The sequence below is a fragment of the Seriola dumerili genome, unplaced genomic scaffold (genome assembly GCF_002260705.1).
Source record: "Seriola dumerili isolate Sdu_G_001 unplaced genomic scaffold, Sdu_1.0 BDQW01000531.1, whole genome shotgun sequence".
NCBI classification, from domain to species: Eukaryota; Metazoa; Chordata; class Actinopteri; order Carangiformes; family Carangidae; genus Seriola; species Seriola dumerili.
In genome coordinates, this window is record NW_019174786.1 from 321437 (window position 1) to 336541 (window position 15105).

Consider the following 15105-nt stretch of genomic DNA (forward strand, 5'->3'; position numbering starts at 1 on the left):
ACCAACGTGAAGAAAGAGAAGAGACAGACTCAAAATACATTCACCAACGGGAACAAAGGTATGTCCATACTACCCGATCACTAGCAGATCTCTGACGAGTGTCAATAAGCATCAATTAAAAACTAAAAGTAAGATCTTGTGGACACCACACGGACATGCAGTCTTGTAAAATAACAATTTATATTATCTTTGATCTGACTCTGAAGTCAAGTCTGGATTTTTCTGGCTTTTGCAAAAACCTGCACGTAGTCGTTTTGTTCTGTTTCTCCTTTTTTGCTTTCTGTGTTTCTTCAGCGGGGCAGTGGTATGCCACCATCTTCTCCTCTTTTCACGTGCAGCTCTTTTCTTCACTGCATATTTTTGCATGTGTGCATCAGGCACTTTTCGCGTTGCCTTGGCATTCGAGTAAATAAAACTGTTTGTCTCATTCTCTTCTGGTGCATTTACAACGACGCTTGTGTGTCTGTGTGTCTGTGGCTCCGGCAAAGGTGAATCACTCGGCTTTGAAGTGCAAACACTCTCACGCCAAGTCGTTTTGTCAGCGCTCTCTTCACTATTTACCTGACTCTTAACGCTCTCTTTTGAGGTTTCCACGGTTTCAATTCTTATGGTCTTCGTCTCGCTGCATCTTTGAGGACCATCAGGGGTTTCCCTAACTTCTTCCTCAATTATCTTCCCATATATCCTTGAGTGCTTCGACCCACCTCTACCTTCCTCTCTAACCTCCTTTAATCCAGTTGTTTCTCGCGGCTGAGAACCCCCCAGTCTTGTCTTTTCAACACTTTCAACTCCCTGGTTCTCGGTCAGTTTTTCCCTTCTTTCCGAGTCCTCTTCTGTTCCCTTACTTTGTGCAGGATCATCATCTGCTCTCCTTTGCTCCTTGTCTCCCTTAACATCCCTCCTCTCCTCTCCCTGTTGCTCATGTCCTTTATACAACCCGTCACTGCCGCCCTGTTTACACCCCTGATCATCCTCTGGCATGTTCTCTTTACTATCACCAGCTCTTCCATTCTTCTGAGGCACATGATAGCAGAGGTCATAAAAGGTCAAGAGCTTTCTTCCCCCTGGTGTTAGTTTATCAGCTCCAGTCTTTCCTTCTTTGTCATCTTTACCATTTGTTTTCATCTCCTCCTCTTTGCCTAATCTTTCATTGTCCTGATAATCTATATCCATGCTGGGGGAGTTTGTTGGGGATTTTTCCGTCTTTCCTCCCTCCTCATCTTGCTCTTGTTCTTTGGTGTGAACATCTTGATTACGCAACTCACTCTTTTCCTCATTCAACCACTGATAGTTATCAGGTGGTATTATCTGCCTGACATCAGCTCCATTGACCTGATCCTCTACCTTACAGATGCTGTCAGCTGATAGGGCCACTCCTCCAGACACAACACTGACCGTGTCTCTAATTCCTGTTTCATCATCCACCATAACATCCACTGCAGTGTCACTAGCCACTTCTACTGTCTCTTCACTCTCTCCTGTCATTTCAGCATCGTGACTCTGGTCATGGTTGTCAACGGCAGCAGGCGGGAAACCTCCACTGGTGGGCACCTCCTTTTTGTCTTGAGCACAAGTATCTGCTGCGTGGGCTAGAAAGTAGGATTCAAATAAGTTCAAGCAAAGTACAAAATACTTTGATGCAATCATTCACACTACATGTGAGTAAGAATAATGAAAATATGTCTCTTACTTGTCTTTTTCCTGTAAAAAAGAAGATAAACACTCTGGGAACTAGTGGGAGAAATGTGAAAAGAAAGTAACGTCATTTTAATGTTCAGCAAAATAAAAGGTGGGAAAAAGACACACTTAAACTTACCTCTCACTGTTATCCACCTGGAATGGCTGGTAATCAAGCTGTTGATGAAAATAATAACCAAACATTAGATCATAAATAAATAATCAGATAAATAAATAACTACAGTAATGTTGGAGTTGAAGTGATCAATCTTACCAATGAGACTCTGGCATCATTGAAGTTATACCATCTCTCATCGTCCTCTGACTTAACTCTTGCAGTGTAATGTCCACTTCTCAGATCACCAAAGTGATCCACAACTGCGTACAGTTCATACGTCTGATTCTGATCACCAACAGAAAAGTGACAGAAATTAGGGTCAGGAATGAAAAAGAAATGTGTTATGATAAAATAGTAAAATATAAAGTATATATACCTCTGGGATCTGTAGAGTTCTGGGAACATCCACAACACGGTTGTTCTTGAAATATATCATGTAATGGCAGTTAAACTCAAACCTCTTCAGCAGCAGCATCAAAACCTCTGGATGATGCTTTATGACACATTTCTGAAAGAAACACATGTCAACGTATTGTTATAATTCCCTTCATAAAGTCTCAATGCTCTCATTACAAAATCAGTTAATGTGCATGAATCAGAAACATGTTTTCTCATTACTCACAATAGTAGCATCAGATTTGTCATCACACTGGTCACAGTACATCTGGTTTTCTCCACTGAAGTTCAAATCTCTGAAATACTCCTCAGTGCCGGCCATCTAAAGAAATACACTCGTGTCATTTGCATCTGAAATTAGCTGCCACAGATGTCCTGACCGGTTTAATGGGTGTAAAGTGTTCATGTCTTCTCAAGAAGGAAGTTCTTTAACTTGGCATTCAGGAAGAAATCTACTGCGAAGTTTGCAGGTTGTCGGGTTCTTACCACACTGTAGTGTTCACTGTAGGAATCCACCAGTTCAAGAGGAAGATGCCAAAATAACCCATCTGCGTTTTTCTCCGTGAGACATTTAGAACATATGGTCTTGTGTGTCAACTCTCCGTGGAAGATCTGAAAACACAAAAACAGAGACACTGATAAACGTGTTACTTCTCATATTACTTAAATACTTCCCTTCAATACTGATGATGTCGTTACCTGTGAAGCCTCATCACTGGTCAGAGCTAAAATCTTCTCAAAGTACTCCGCAGCATCTTGCTGTTCGTACACTGAACAGAGAAGAAATCAGTATTTATTCAGGAAATTAATAAAATAAAATAAAATAAACATAAAGTTACCCTATTGACTTGAATACAAAAATACAAACTGTGGATTTTAAAAAGTCTTTATCAGATACTTTCTACTGTATGTTAACACGTCTGGTGCCCAGGGCACAGATAAAATAACATCTAATTAATCTGTTAACTTCATGTCAACTGATCAAATTTCCCCAAAAGTTGGTTTGTCCCTTCAGCATGAAGCCTCTTCACAGGTTGCATGTTTTTCTATGTGCCCACTACTGTACCTCTATCGATGCCCAGCCTCTTTATGATGTTATAGGTGCATGCTGTTTTTTTCTCTAAGACATCAAACATGTCTTTAAGATGAGAGTCAATACGCTCAGGGTCAGGGTTTCCACACATGTACCTGAACAGAATTCAGACAGAGGCTCCATGAGTGACACAAAGATGCACTGTTGCCCTAATTTAAAATAAAGACATTATATGACATGGTTTTGGACTTTGTAACAAACCTCTCCACAGCCTCTCTGAAGCCTTTGGTCATGAACAGCACCTGCAGCACACTGTTCAAGTAACACGTTGCTCCTTGGTTCCTCAACCCATGGTACTTGATATCAGCTGCTGGGAGGAGAGTTTTATCAGATGCATGTAAACTGCAGAAGTGTCTGAACACCACTAACCCGGCCTGAAAGCAGGTATATCTTACCTGGAGGGGGGCGAGTGGGGTTGAAAAACTGTCGACAGCTTTGCGCGAAGTTCATCTTGATTCTTTTTTTGACGACTTTATCAGTCAACCTCCACACTGCTGTCAGCTGCACGGAGATTTGCAGTTTCACGATCGAGTATTGACAATAAATCAATCGCAATGTCTTGCAAACGAAAAGAAATAAAAGACGGAAGAAACCCATGAGGCTACCTCCAGCTGTGAGGTTCATACCTGCAAGACCTTCATGCAGATCGTTTCGAATACTTTCGCTTTCATTTGTTGCTGCCTGCTGCTCTTACTGGAATGCTGCATTCAGGGTGTGTCGGAAACAGCATTGTGTTCGTATGACTAACAAGGAAATTGAATGTTTTTGCACAAAGAATTGTTGCAAAATAAACCAAAAGCTTTCCAGAAAGATAAATCTATGTTGTAGCTCAACAACTGAAAGCAGCAGCTGAGGGAATGTCACATTCGTGGGACATATATGTAAAACACACATCCATACCCAGAACTTAAATCCTTTACCTTTTGCACATTTCAAATCCCTTGAGTCACACCACATGGATGATGAATTTTGATATTTTGTTGAAGTGTGTTTGGATGCCCCCACATGGAGAGATTTCGTCTTAATGTGATTTAAAATCAAACTGATCAGTTTTAGGAACTGATTTGTGTGTTGGATTAGAGCACTACAGACCCATGGTGGTGTCTGTTGAACCGTCAGAGAACCTGCTGCTCTGTTTGTTAGAAAACATTACTGAAACTTTTTGCCTGTATTAGTTGACATGGATTAAAGACTTTAAGCCTCTTAATAACTACACATTAATGAGAGATGAGATATTAAAGAGACAACATGATTTTATTATGCAACAACAACTGATTTTTCAAACATCTTTAAAAGGCAACATGGGAATACTCGAGGATTAATGCAAGAAAACAGTATAAAGTTTTATCATTTGTAAACAGTGTCAGGAGTCTTAATGAAGCAGCAGCAGAAGATGTGCTGGTGCCAGTGCTGGGAGGTGGAGATGGTGGAGTCCTCCATGAACCCTCAACACCATTTGGATGACGGACATGTGCTGGATTCCAAACTCAGAGAGCTGCATGGTGTCTCCATCCAGATGCTTGTCTGTGAAGATCAGCCGCACATCCTCTTTTCCTACACACACACACACACACACACACACACACACACACACACACACACACACAAACACAGGAAAACATAATCGGATCAGACTCATTCAAACCCAGTTATTACTTAAAATATATCCTTACTTTTAAGGTCAAGGTCCAATACTGTGGGTATGAAAAGCAGTAATGGCGGAAACTGTTGAACAGGACTCATGGGGAAAAAACTGTTCAGTATTAAAGGAGCTATCCTGAATAATGTGTACTTTCACTTTTGATACTTTAAGTATGATTTGCTTGAAACACGTTGGTATAATATAAATGCCGTATTTATAAGAGTGTTATTACTTCATTTTCATTAAGTAAATAATCTAAGTAGTTCTCTCTCCACTGCAATTAACCATAATTATCCAGGCCTGCAAGGATTGCGTTTAAAATAGAGTACTTCAAGGTCAACCTCGTTTCATGGAGAAAAAAAAAAATCCTGGGATATTCCACTGATAGACAAACATCATAAACAACAAACTTCAAAGTCTATATTCAGCTCCTTCGTCGGCTTCAGGTTTAAAGATAAACGGTCTCTGACTGGCTGAAGCGCTTGTGTGTCGGTTCTGGCTGTTTACTTCAGGCGGTGTGTTTACCTGCGCTTTCGGGCAGCCTCGTGGCTATCTTCTCCTTCAGCTGCAGCACCGTCATGCTCTGCATCTGCTCCTCGGTGTTGCACAGGTCGATGATCATCTTCTCACCCCTCAGCCCGTGCACCATCACTTGGTAGATTTTGCCCATTTTGTGCCGTTTTTCTGCGTGCGAGGTCCCGCGCTCCGTTCGCCTATGCCTCTGAATGCCTTTAATGCCAGTTTAGGGTGTTGTTTAGCCTAGTCAGCGGGAAATTACGTAGGACGGGCTGATGATACTTTCACTTTCACCTTTTAATTGTTTCTGTTATTTTTGTTTGTTTCCTCCTTATGTACAAGCAGCACCAAAGACAGCTTAAAATGTGAAATGAAAGTTAACAAAGTTTTTGTGTGTGTGTGTAACTGGTTTGAGGTGCTGTTGTGTGCTTCCCAGATGTAGGTGTTACTCGCTCTTTGAACCCATCATTTCCTTTATCACTTTATTACTTCTCTTGCATGAGAGGAGGTAATAACAGCATCGAGTTATTTACTCACTTATTGTGAGTTTGTCTTTTGGGAGTTTTGTAGTTTCCATCATAATGCCTATGCAGTATTGGGTGCGTATACACTGGTGGCCTAAAACAACCAGTGCGTGAAGGCATCATCGTCACAATGTGCTGATATGAAACCGGATATTGCAGCAATGTTTGGCATGTGACCGCAGTAGTGTTTGTTTACCAGCCCCACACCCTGGTTGCCTTGGTGAAAGCTGCTAAACAATTTATTGATACGATCGTGTCAAAATAGAAGCTATTCATAAAACCTAGTAGGCTATTTATTAATAGGGAGTAATTTCGAAAACTAAATTCAAAACAATGCATCACAATAATACAATAAGGGACTTTCCTCTGCAGGTCTATTTGCATTCTCATGATTTCTTGTAACTGCTCGGGCGAAACTGAAAGTTTGAAGGAAAAACAAAAAAAAACTACACTGGGAGCGATCATTGAAGGTGACAAGACACAGCATCCAGCTTCCGTCTTCTTCACTGCACATTTATTGACTGCAGACAGAGAAGAAGTTTGTCGACTCGGGTCCAAGGAGCTGAGCTGAATCAAAATGACGACACAGGGTCAGGAGGAGAAAAGATACGACCCCAAAGACACGACTCTGAAATTTGTCAACAGACCGGATGACCTGGATCCACTGCGTAAGAATTGAATTATAAACGCTTTATATTGTCGCTCTGTGCAGGATCTCCTACATTCCCGTTTATTCCTCATAAAGAAATGTCAGTTAATGCGTTAAATGTCACTGTTGATATGTAATGAAAGCTTTGAATATATAGGATGCCTTATCTCAGTTGTTGAAGGCGGGTAGGGTCGAGCTACAGGTATAGGCTACAGGTGAATGTGATGCTGAGTTCAATGTCTGCTCTTGTTGTTGTTCTTCCTCAGCCCCAGAGGAAGGAGACATGTGTCTTCGTGCAGAGATGTCGTGCGGTCATGCCGTCACCCCAGAATCTCTGACTGGGTGGTGTCGCAGCCTGCTGGATCAGGTACTTTCCACCATATCACTGACACAGCATAAAGGTGTGTTTGATTTACCCCAAGTCAGAGGAGTTAAGCCCCCCCCCCCCCCCCGAAGTGGCCAGTAAACAAATGGCGATGTAGGGGATGCTCAACTTCCTGTTGTAATGGCAGCCCCATCTGGGTTCATCATGCCTTTGACTGGAAATATAATATAATCTGTGCTTTTAATTTCAGGGCCGCTACAAGTTCAAGTGCCCGGCTTTAAAGGACGGCACCTTGCAGAAGTGTGACAAGGAGTGGTCTTACCAAGAGGTGCGCAGGCTGGCCGTGCTGACCGCTGAAGAGATGCAGTACTTTGAGGAGAACATCGCCCGTCTGGCTGCCATAGAGTACTGTGAATTCAAAACAGTGAGTCGTCTCCACCTTTAAAAAGATACAGACTGATTTATTCATGAGTGCAGCAGACATGATTTGTTTTTGTACCATCCAGTGATTATGCAGGTAAGGCAAATTACTTATTCGCTTTCTTGCTTAGTTTAAAGAGCGATACCTCTCTTTTGTGTCTGTACAGTGAATAGGAGCCAGCAGCCGTTAGCTTAGCTTAGCACAAAGACTGGAAACAGAGGGAAACAGCTAGCCTGGCTCTGTCAAAATGTATCAAAAATCTTCCTACCTGCAGCATTAAAGTGCAGAAGGGGCAGTTCTCCAGTTTATGAGGGGTTACATGCCGGACTGCCTCTCAGCGAGTTATATATTTACAGTTCTCGAGCAAAGGTCTGCACCATCCACTGAGATGTGAATAAACTGATTATTGAATATGACTTGATATGGCCTCCCAGCTTGGTAGACCCCAGGGCACCCTATGAGAAATAGAATATAGAAGAGAGAGAGAAGGAAGGAGGGTGTTTGATAGACGTATGATAGATATGATGAAATTACTTCCACGTAAGAGAGAGGTGTTAATCTTCTCATCTAACTGCTGGAAGAAAGCAAATAAGTGTCTTTCCAAAAATGTTGAGTTATTCTTTTCCAACAGTGTCCTGGGTGTAAAACCTACATTGAGAGAGAGGACCTGGCAAACCTGAACGTGCAGTGCACAATCTGCGCAGAAGATGAGACGGAGTCGTGCCAGTTCTGCTGGCAGTGTCTGAAGCCGTGGAAAGGTAAAGCCCCACGCTCCGACCGCTGCGACAACAGCGGCTGCGTCAACCACGACCTCGAGCTCCTCAAGAACTGTAAGGACACCGCTCTCCCTCAGGTGCAAGGGGTCGACAAGTGCCCCTCCATCCGGGCCTGTCCCACCTGTGGTCAGCGGGTGGAGCACGACAAAACGGGCTGCAAGAACATCATCTGCCCTCGCTGTCAGATCGAGTTCTGCTTTGTGTGTCTGAAGCTCACGCCCGAGTGCCTGGAGACAAGCTCCTACTTCATCCCCTGCAGTGATGGCGTGGCTCCCAGACAAACCTCCATACCTGTGTGGCGCAGAAACTAACGGCCAACAACTAACTCACGGCGTTCTTCACGCTATGTTTCTCCTGTTCGGTTTCACCGTGAGATTCTTATTGCAACTGAGGCCAGACGTGTTGTTTAATGGGCCTATTTGTTCATGTGCATTGTCAGAATTAAAAGTATCTGATGTATTCTCTTATACTGTTTTATAATACTCATAGTTAATCATTAATAACTGAAACGCTTAATAAAGGTTCCTTTCACATGAACACAGGAAGTCTATCTGATGTCTGACCCAAACAGGTTCAAGCATGTGAATAAATTTCCTGAATGTTGAACAGGATAAATGACAGAGAAATAGTAACATGTATCCACATATCATATAAAATTTGATATTGAAACAGATATTTTACATATACAATGGACGTATAGTGAAGCTGGAAACTGGTCAATTTCTCTACTGTAGGTATAGAAGTGTAAAGATCTGACGCTGTTTGTCACAGAGCAAAACCTGACATGAAGTCAATTTTAATCAAAGGCCCAGAAAGAGCTGTAATTCCCTCTATGGGTCAATCCCAAAATAACACTGAACAATGATGACAGATTGTCAAAAGATTTTTAATATGAACAAACTCAGAAAATGTGACAAAAATTAGATATTGAGCTGCTGAGGTGAAGTTCATGTGACGAATGAAGAATGAAGAAGCTTAAATACAGGGTGTGAATCCTACAGAGACGATGAGTCTCTGTGAAGCCGTCTATCCTCCATGAACTCTCAGCAGCATGAGGATGAGATCATTGTGCTGGATGCCATGTTGAACCAGCGTGGTGGAGTCATCGGACAGCGTCTGATCTTTGAAAACCAGCCGCACTTCACCCTTTCCTGCGAGACACAGAGAGAAACAAAATGAGTGTGGTCTTCCATGAGAGATGAACATTCATATCACTTGGAGTGTAAGTTCAAATTTTAATTGTGAGCTGACTAGGAACAATTATCAAATTATAGCCGAGTGCAATATTCAAATGGTGCTGCAATTTTTTTTTTGTATAAAGATAAAATGTGTCGCAACACACCATAAATCAAGCATTGCGGTGCCGCAGAGACGCAGGTCAGATTTAAAGGAACAGGCTTGTTTGGTACAAGCTCCAACAAAAACACATCATCTTCACTTTTATATTTTTTCACTGAAAATCAAATGCAAAAAAATGACCATTCCAATGAAATCGTGACTCATATCGCAACCGTAATATCTGCTAAAATATGATTTTTGTTCTTCCATATGGTTCAGCCCCAAAGCTGATGATGCAACCATGACCAGGAGATAAGTTAGGGTTACAACTGAGCTACATTAAAGCCTGTTATTATTATTATTATTATTATTATTATTATTGTTGTTAAGTTGTAAATTGCATCGTTTAATTTGCTAGTTCAGGTGTTAGTTGGCTACATGTTCACCCACGGTGCTGTAATTTTACTTTTTTATCTTTTGTAAGAGTATTTATTACCTTTGACGCTGGGAATCGCCTTCAGTACTTTCCTCTTCAGCTGTTTCGTGGTCACTTTATTCATCTGCTTCTTTGACTTGACCAGGGGGACACTCATCATCCCACCTGTAAGCCCGTTGTGCACCCTCACTGATATGCCCTTACACATGTTTTCCTGTGTGATCTTCTCGGGTTCTGTCTGTTGACGGTAATGACAGTGGGAACCAGTGTTTCTTCTTATGAACAAGATCAGACGTCAGAGAAGACCTACCTCTTTTCTCAACATAAATCTCTCGTGCTATCACTGTTGTGCTCAATGAAATTACACGGAAACTCCCTGAAATTCAAAAATACAATGTTTGTTTTACTTTCACATCGAGTTTGTCCCTNCGTCAGAGAAGACTTGCCTCTTTTCTCAACATAAATCTCTCGTGCTATCACTGTTGTGCTCAAAGAAATTATACGGAAACTCCCTGAAATTCAAAAAAAACAATGTTTGTTTTACTTTCACATCGAGTTTGTCTCACATCGTCTGAATTCTTGTAATTGCAAAGAGAAACTGAAAGTATCTAAACAAAATGGCAGCCGGTGTTGCCATCAGGTGTCTGTTGACATTAAAAACATTTAACCTCTGCAGAAACACTTCAGCCTTTGTTGTCCTTCCTTGTTCTTCAGTGTTCACATCAAATGTCAGAGGGTCCAACAGTTTAGCTGGTGTGTCGTCCGTCATCTTTTCACTGAGACATGATGTGACCCTGTTATGTGACCGTGCAGCCTGATGAACGACGTGTTGGCAGTTTAAGAGCAGATTGTCAGTGAAAGGTTTCATTGTGAGGGACAATCATCTGAGCAATCTGAGCTTGAATTAGGTTTTTATTCCTGTAAAGTTTATGTTTTATTTCACAACGTGATATAAATCCTTAACAATTATAAGCTGTAATTTGTCATGATGTAGCTGTTGGCATCATTGAACCACATGTTCACCGTGGAGAAAACTGCCAGACTTAGTTTACTATTCTTGTTCTTTATAAAATAACAATAGTAATAATAATTATAATATATCACATATCATCATTCATCATCATCATCATTGTTTAAAACCAAGTATTGTTTTAAGTGATTTTCAAGGTCTGCTACATTTGTAATAACAGAACTGTGTTGTTGCTTAGAATGCTCACGTGACTTCTTTGTAACCTCAAACTGAAAGTTAACACCACACACACACAACACACACACACACACACACAACACACACACACACACACACACACACACACACACACAAACACACACCCACATGAGCAAGAAAACATAACGGGGAGCTTCGGTGTTTGTAGTTTTATGGGGAGAAAAAACTAGAAGCCAGCTCGGGTTAAGATGGGCTCTAATGAGTCTAATGATCGACACACGACGTGTCAGGCTGAGAAGTGTTATAACCCGCGAGACTCGAACACTTCGCTTCGTGAACAACAGAGGACGAGTTCGACTGTTAAGTAACCGAGTATGTCCCCAAAGTGTCCAAAGAAGTGTGTCTGTACGGTGTATAAGCGTCGCGTTTTGTGTGTGTGTGTGTGTGTGTGTGTGTGTGACGGTTTCTCCGTGTTTTTCCTCAGTTCTATATGAAGGTTTCAAGTCTCGCAGAGCTCTGATGTCCTGTGGTCACGCTGTGACTCCGACGTCTCTGACCAACTGGTGCCGCAGGTTATTGGACCAGGTAGGCTGTTCCTACACATTTTAAAATGATACATCTATTCTCGAAATACGTTTAGACATGTTACACCATACGCAAATGTAATATATGTACATATATCAGATTACCTTTTATGAAATATGTTTTTAAAAAACAAAACAAACATGTACAATATCTGAAAAAATAATATATATGAAACGCATTACAAATTGGCAGTTTCATATATTGACATATAGGTTGTATGTCTAGCCCATAAAAATATATTTATTCATGTATGTATGCATATAGATATGGCCCATACGTAGCTATATCCATCCCATAGCCCGTCAATATATGTTATTATAAATCTACATATAAAAGATAGACATGTATGTTTAAGAAAAACATATAAGCAGAGATCATTTTTTATGTATGTTGTTTTAATAAACTTGCATTCATAATAATATAAATATATATATAGTGCCATATAAAGAAATCCTATTTTTAATTTACTGTATATACATATAAAAATTTCTCTATCAACTTATATCTTCATACATTCAGAGAATGTATATGTGATAATAATATATTGCCTTTATGGCTCGTTTCTAACTTGTAATCGTTTTGTCAATTTACTTTTCCATATTTTAATAAAGGGTGAAAGCAGATTCACATGTGCCCAACGTGGTTGTGTCTATGAGTGGCCTTTCTCAGAGGTTCGTAAAATGGCTCTTCTGACACCTGAAGAAATTGAGTATTTTAAAAAAGCCTTGGCTGCCAATGCTCAAAAGGATAACTTGGATACCAAATTAGTAAGTGTCACATTGAAACTATATGATGTTCACTAACTGAAAACCAAATCTGTTGCTCAAAAATGAGTTCTCAATGCTGATAAAAAAAATTGTGAAATAATAATGAAAGAAACATCTCTCTGTTTTCGTCTTTCTCCTCCTTCCACATCACAGTGTCCTGGATGCAGCACTTCTGTGAGAAAGGAAACCTCTAATCTGAGCGTCCGCTGCGCAGTGTGCACAGCAAACAGAGGACGGGTCTATGAGTTCTGCTGGCAGTGTTTGAGGGAGTGGAAGGGTCCGGCTCCACGCTCAGACCGCTGTGAAAACGACGGCTGCTGCAACGAATCACTGAAAGCGCTGAAAAACTGTCCAGATATCACCTTTGAGTCTGTGACAGGGGTCACTGGCTGTCCCTCCATCCGAGCCTGTCCCACCTGTGGCTCACTGGTGGAGCATAGCAGGAAGCATTGTAGAAACATCGTCTGTCCCCGATGTGGGTCGCAGTTTTGTTTTGTGTGCCTGAAGCCAACAGGAGGGTGTTATTCAGCACAGTGCCCTGTTGCCCCCAGACAGACCTCTATACCCGTGTGGAAGAAGTAATGATATAAACAACACTATGTAAGTGCTTCGGTGTCTTTTTATGTGTCTTTCCTTAATTGCACCATTGCTGTAATTTACATTCTTCTTCATAGAAACATCTGGTAAATAGGATGTTCTTGTTTTGTCAGTGAGAAATTGAGCCAGATGTGATCGTCATGCCTGCAGCCTGCCTGAACTATAAGGTTGAGAATTGTCACATATATTGTGAGTCTGAAGCGTTTATCGATTCATAATTGTTTCATTTCATAAATGCTTTCATATTCCACCACCACATGTTGTTGTTCGTTTCATTGTGTATTGCCTCAGCCTCCTTTTTGTCTTGTGTTGTCACTACATCACTGCTCCTTTGTCACACATGTTAATAAACAAACATACTATTTATTTGAGTGAATTATTTCTGTTTCACATTAAAATGATAACTGAGCGTTGGATTAAAACAACGCTGTGTAGACAGAACTACAAAAACAAAACTTCAAATGCTGTTGGCTATCAGCTCCATTGTTGGCTGATAATTAAAAGATATGTCCGTGCTATATTTTTAGCTTGTATTAACGCCACATACACCACAACTTGGTAGATTTTTTCCCACTTCATTTCCTCTGACTATGTTTCCTTGCAGGTTTGTGGGTTGAACGTGTTGTTCAGGTCACTAAACCAGAACAACAGCGCTGAACACAGCAAAGCCTCGCACATGTTTTGGACACTTTAGAGTTTGTCCTGTACTTTGCATCATAAAGCCTGGGCAGCGTTTCAGTATATTCCCCTAAAACAGCAAATGTGTGAGTGTTGTTGTCCCTGAAATGACAACAGGAAAGTACCGAATATACCAGCACCAGTGTTTGGCATGAGAACAGGGCAGTGAACATGCTTCACTTTCTGTTTGTGTTACTGAAAGCTGCTGTAAAACTATTTATGAATCCCACTGAAAAAGAAACCAAACGCATTTATTGACATTATTAAAGTATTTTAAATAAAGAATATGAAGAATATGGATATTTAGAATAATGTAATAACATAAAAAGTACAACTATGAGCCATAACATTACTTCACAAACAAGGCAACAGACCCAGGTTGTACATGTAAAAGTGAATAAAATGAAACGTGAATATCTAGAGGGGGAATCCAGACTTTCTGTCCTGCATTCACGTGACTTCTTGTAACTGTCAGGAAACACACACAAAATAAAATCCTGCAGCAATCAGTAAAGGTGAAAGATCAGGCGGTGTTGGAAATGCCTCAGGGACCTTCCTCTAACAACTGGATCAGCAGTATCATGTTTTGTGATTGGCTCTTTGTGAAAGAAAGTCCATCTGATGTCTGACCCAAACAGGTTCAAGCATGTGAATAAATTTCCTGAATGTTGAACAGGATAAATGACAGAGAAATAGTAACATGTATCCACATATCATATAAAATTTAATATCAAACAGATATTTTACATATACAATGGATGGATAGTGAAGCTGGAAACTGGTCAGTTTTTCTACTGTAGGTATAGAAGTGTAAAGATCTGACGCTGTTTGTCACAGAGCAAAACCTGACATGAAGTCAATTTTAATCAAAGGCTGGGTGCACCCTCACTGATATGCCCTTACACATGTTTTAGTGTGTGATGATCTTCTCAGGTTCTGTCTGTTGACGGTAATGACAGTGGAGGTCGTTGTTTCGTCTTATGAAAAAGATCAGACGTCAGAGAAGACCTGCCTCTTTTATTCTAATCATAAATCTCTCGTGCTATCAGTGTTGTTGTGCTCAATGAAATTACACGGAAACTCCCTGAAATTCAAGAACCAATGTTTGGTTTACTTTCAGATTGGGTTTGTCCTATTAACAGCTCATATGAAACAGTTTACCGACACAACAAAATTGAAAAAAAATGTATTGATGTTATTACAGTATTTAAAATACAGAAGAACATCTTTTTGAAATTGTTGGGGTTTTAGCTGCAAATTCAAAACAATGCAATACCACAAATAAGAAAATATAGCAATTTCTGCTTAACAGTTAATGAGATTACTTTTATTTTTTTATTTTACTAAATAAAATGAATTTTATGAATATATAGATGGGAAATTCTGACCATCTGGCATCATCTGATTTCTTGTAACTGCAAAGGAGAAACTGAAAGCAACTAAAAATTGGCAGCCAGTG

At 40.5% G+C, this 15105-nt stretch overlaps 3 protein-coding genes across 3 annotated transcripts; 2 read left to right on the forward strand and 1 right to left on the reverse strand.

The window, feature by feature from the left end:
* Positions 1 to 53: 53 nt before the first annotated feature.
* On the reverse strand, positions 54 to 3894 carry LOC111235636 (ubiquitin carboxyl-terminal hydrolase 20-like). Its single transcript, XM_022764151.1, has 11 exons — positions 3680 to 3894; positions 3486 to 3591; positions 3258 to 3379; positions 2891 to 2961; positions 2678 to 2803; positions 2418 to 2513; positions 2172 to 2303; positions 1952 to 2080; positions 1817 to 1854; positions 1691 to 1731; positions 54 to 1589 (listed from the first exon to the last, which is right to left on the reverse strand). Exons 1-11 carry the CDS (start codon positions 3879 to 3881, stop codon positions 184 to 186), a joined length of 2469 nt encoding a protein of 822 aa, XP_022619872.1. The 5' UTR covers positions 3882 to 3894; the 3' UTR covers positions 54 to 183.
* A 2316-nt stretch (positions 3895 to 6210) lies between these two features.
* Positions 6211 to 8604, forward strand: LOC111235676 (probable E3 ubiquitin-protein ligase ARI5). Its single transcript, XM_022764204.1, has 4 exons — positions 6211 to 6634; positions 6882 to 6982; positions 7191 to 7364; positions 7993 to 8604. The coding sequence occupies exons 1-4, from the start codon at positions 6544 to 6546 to the stop codon at positions 8446 to 8448; spliced, it is 822 nt and encodes a 273-aa protein (XP_022619925.1). The 5' UTR covers positions 6211 to 6543; the 3' UTR covers positions 8449 to 8604.
* A 2663-nt stretch (positions 8605 to 11267) lies between these two features.
* LOC111235600 (probable E3 ubiquitin-protein ligase ARI7) lies at positions 11268 to 13221 on the forward strand. The gene is made up of 5 exons (XM_022764108.1): positions 11268 to 11271; positions 11364 to 11378; positions 11504 to 11604; positions 12216 to 12371; positions 12525 to 13221. The coding sequence occupies exons 1-5, from the start codon at positions 11268 to 11270 to the stop codon at positions 12951 to 12953; spliced, it is 705 nt and encodes a 234-aa protein (XP_022619829.1). The 3' UTR covers positions 12954 to 13221.
* Positions 13222 to 15105: the final 1884 nt, after the last annotated feature.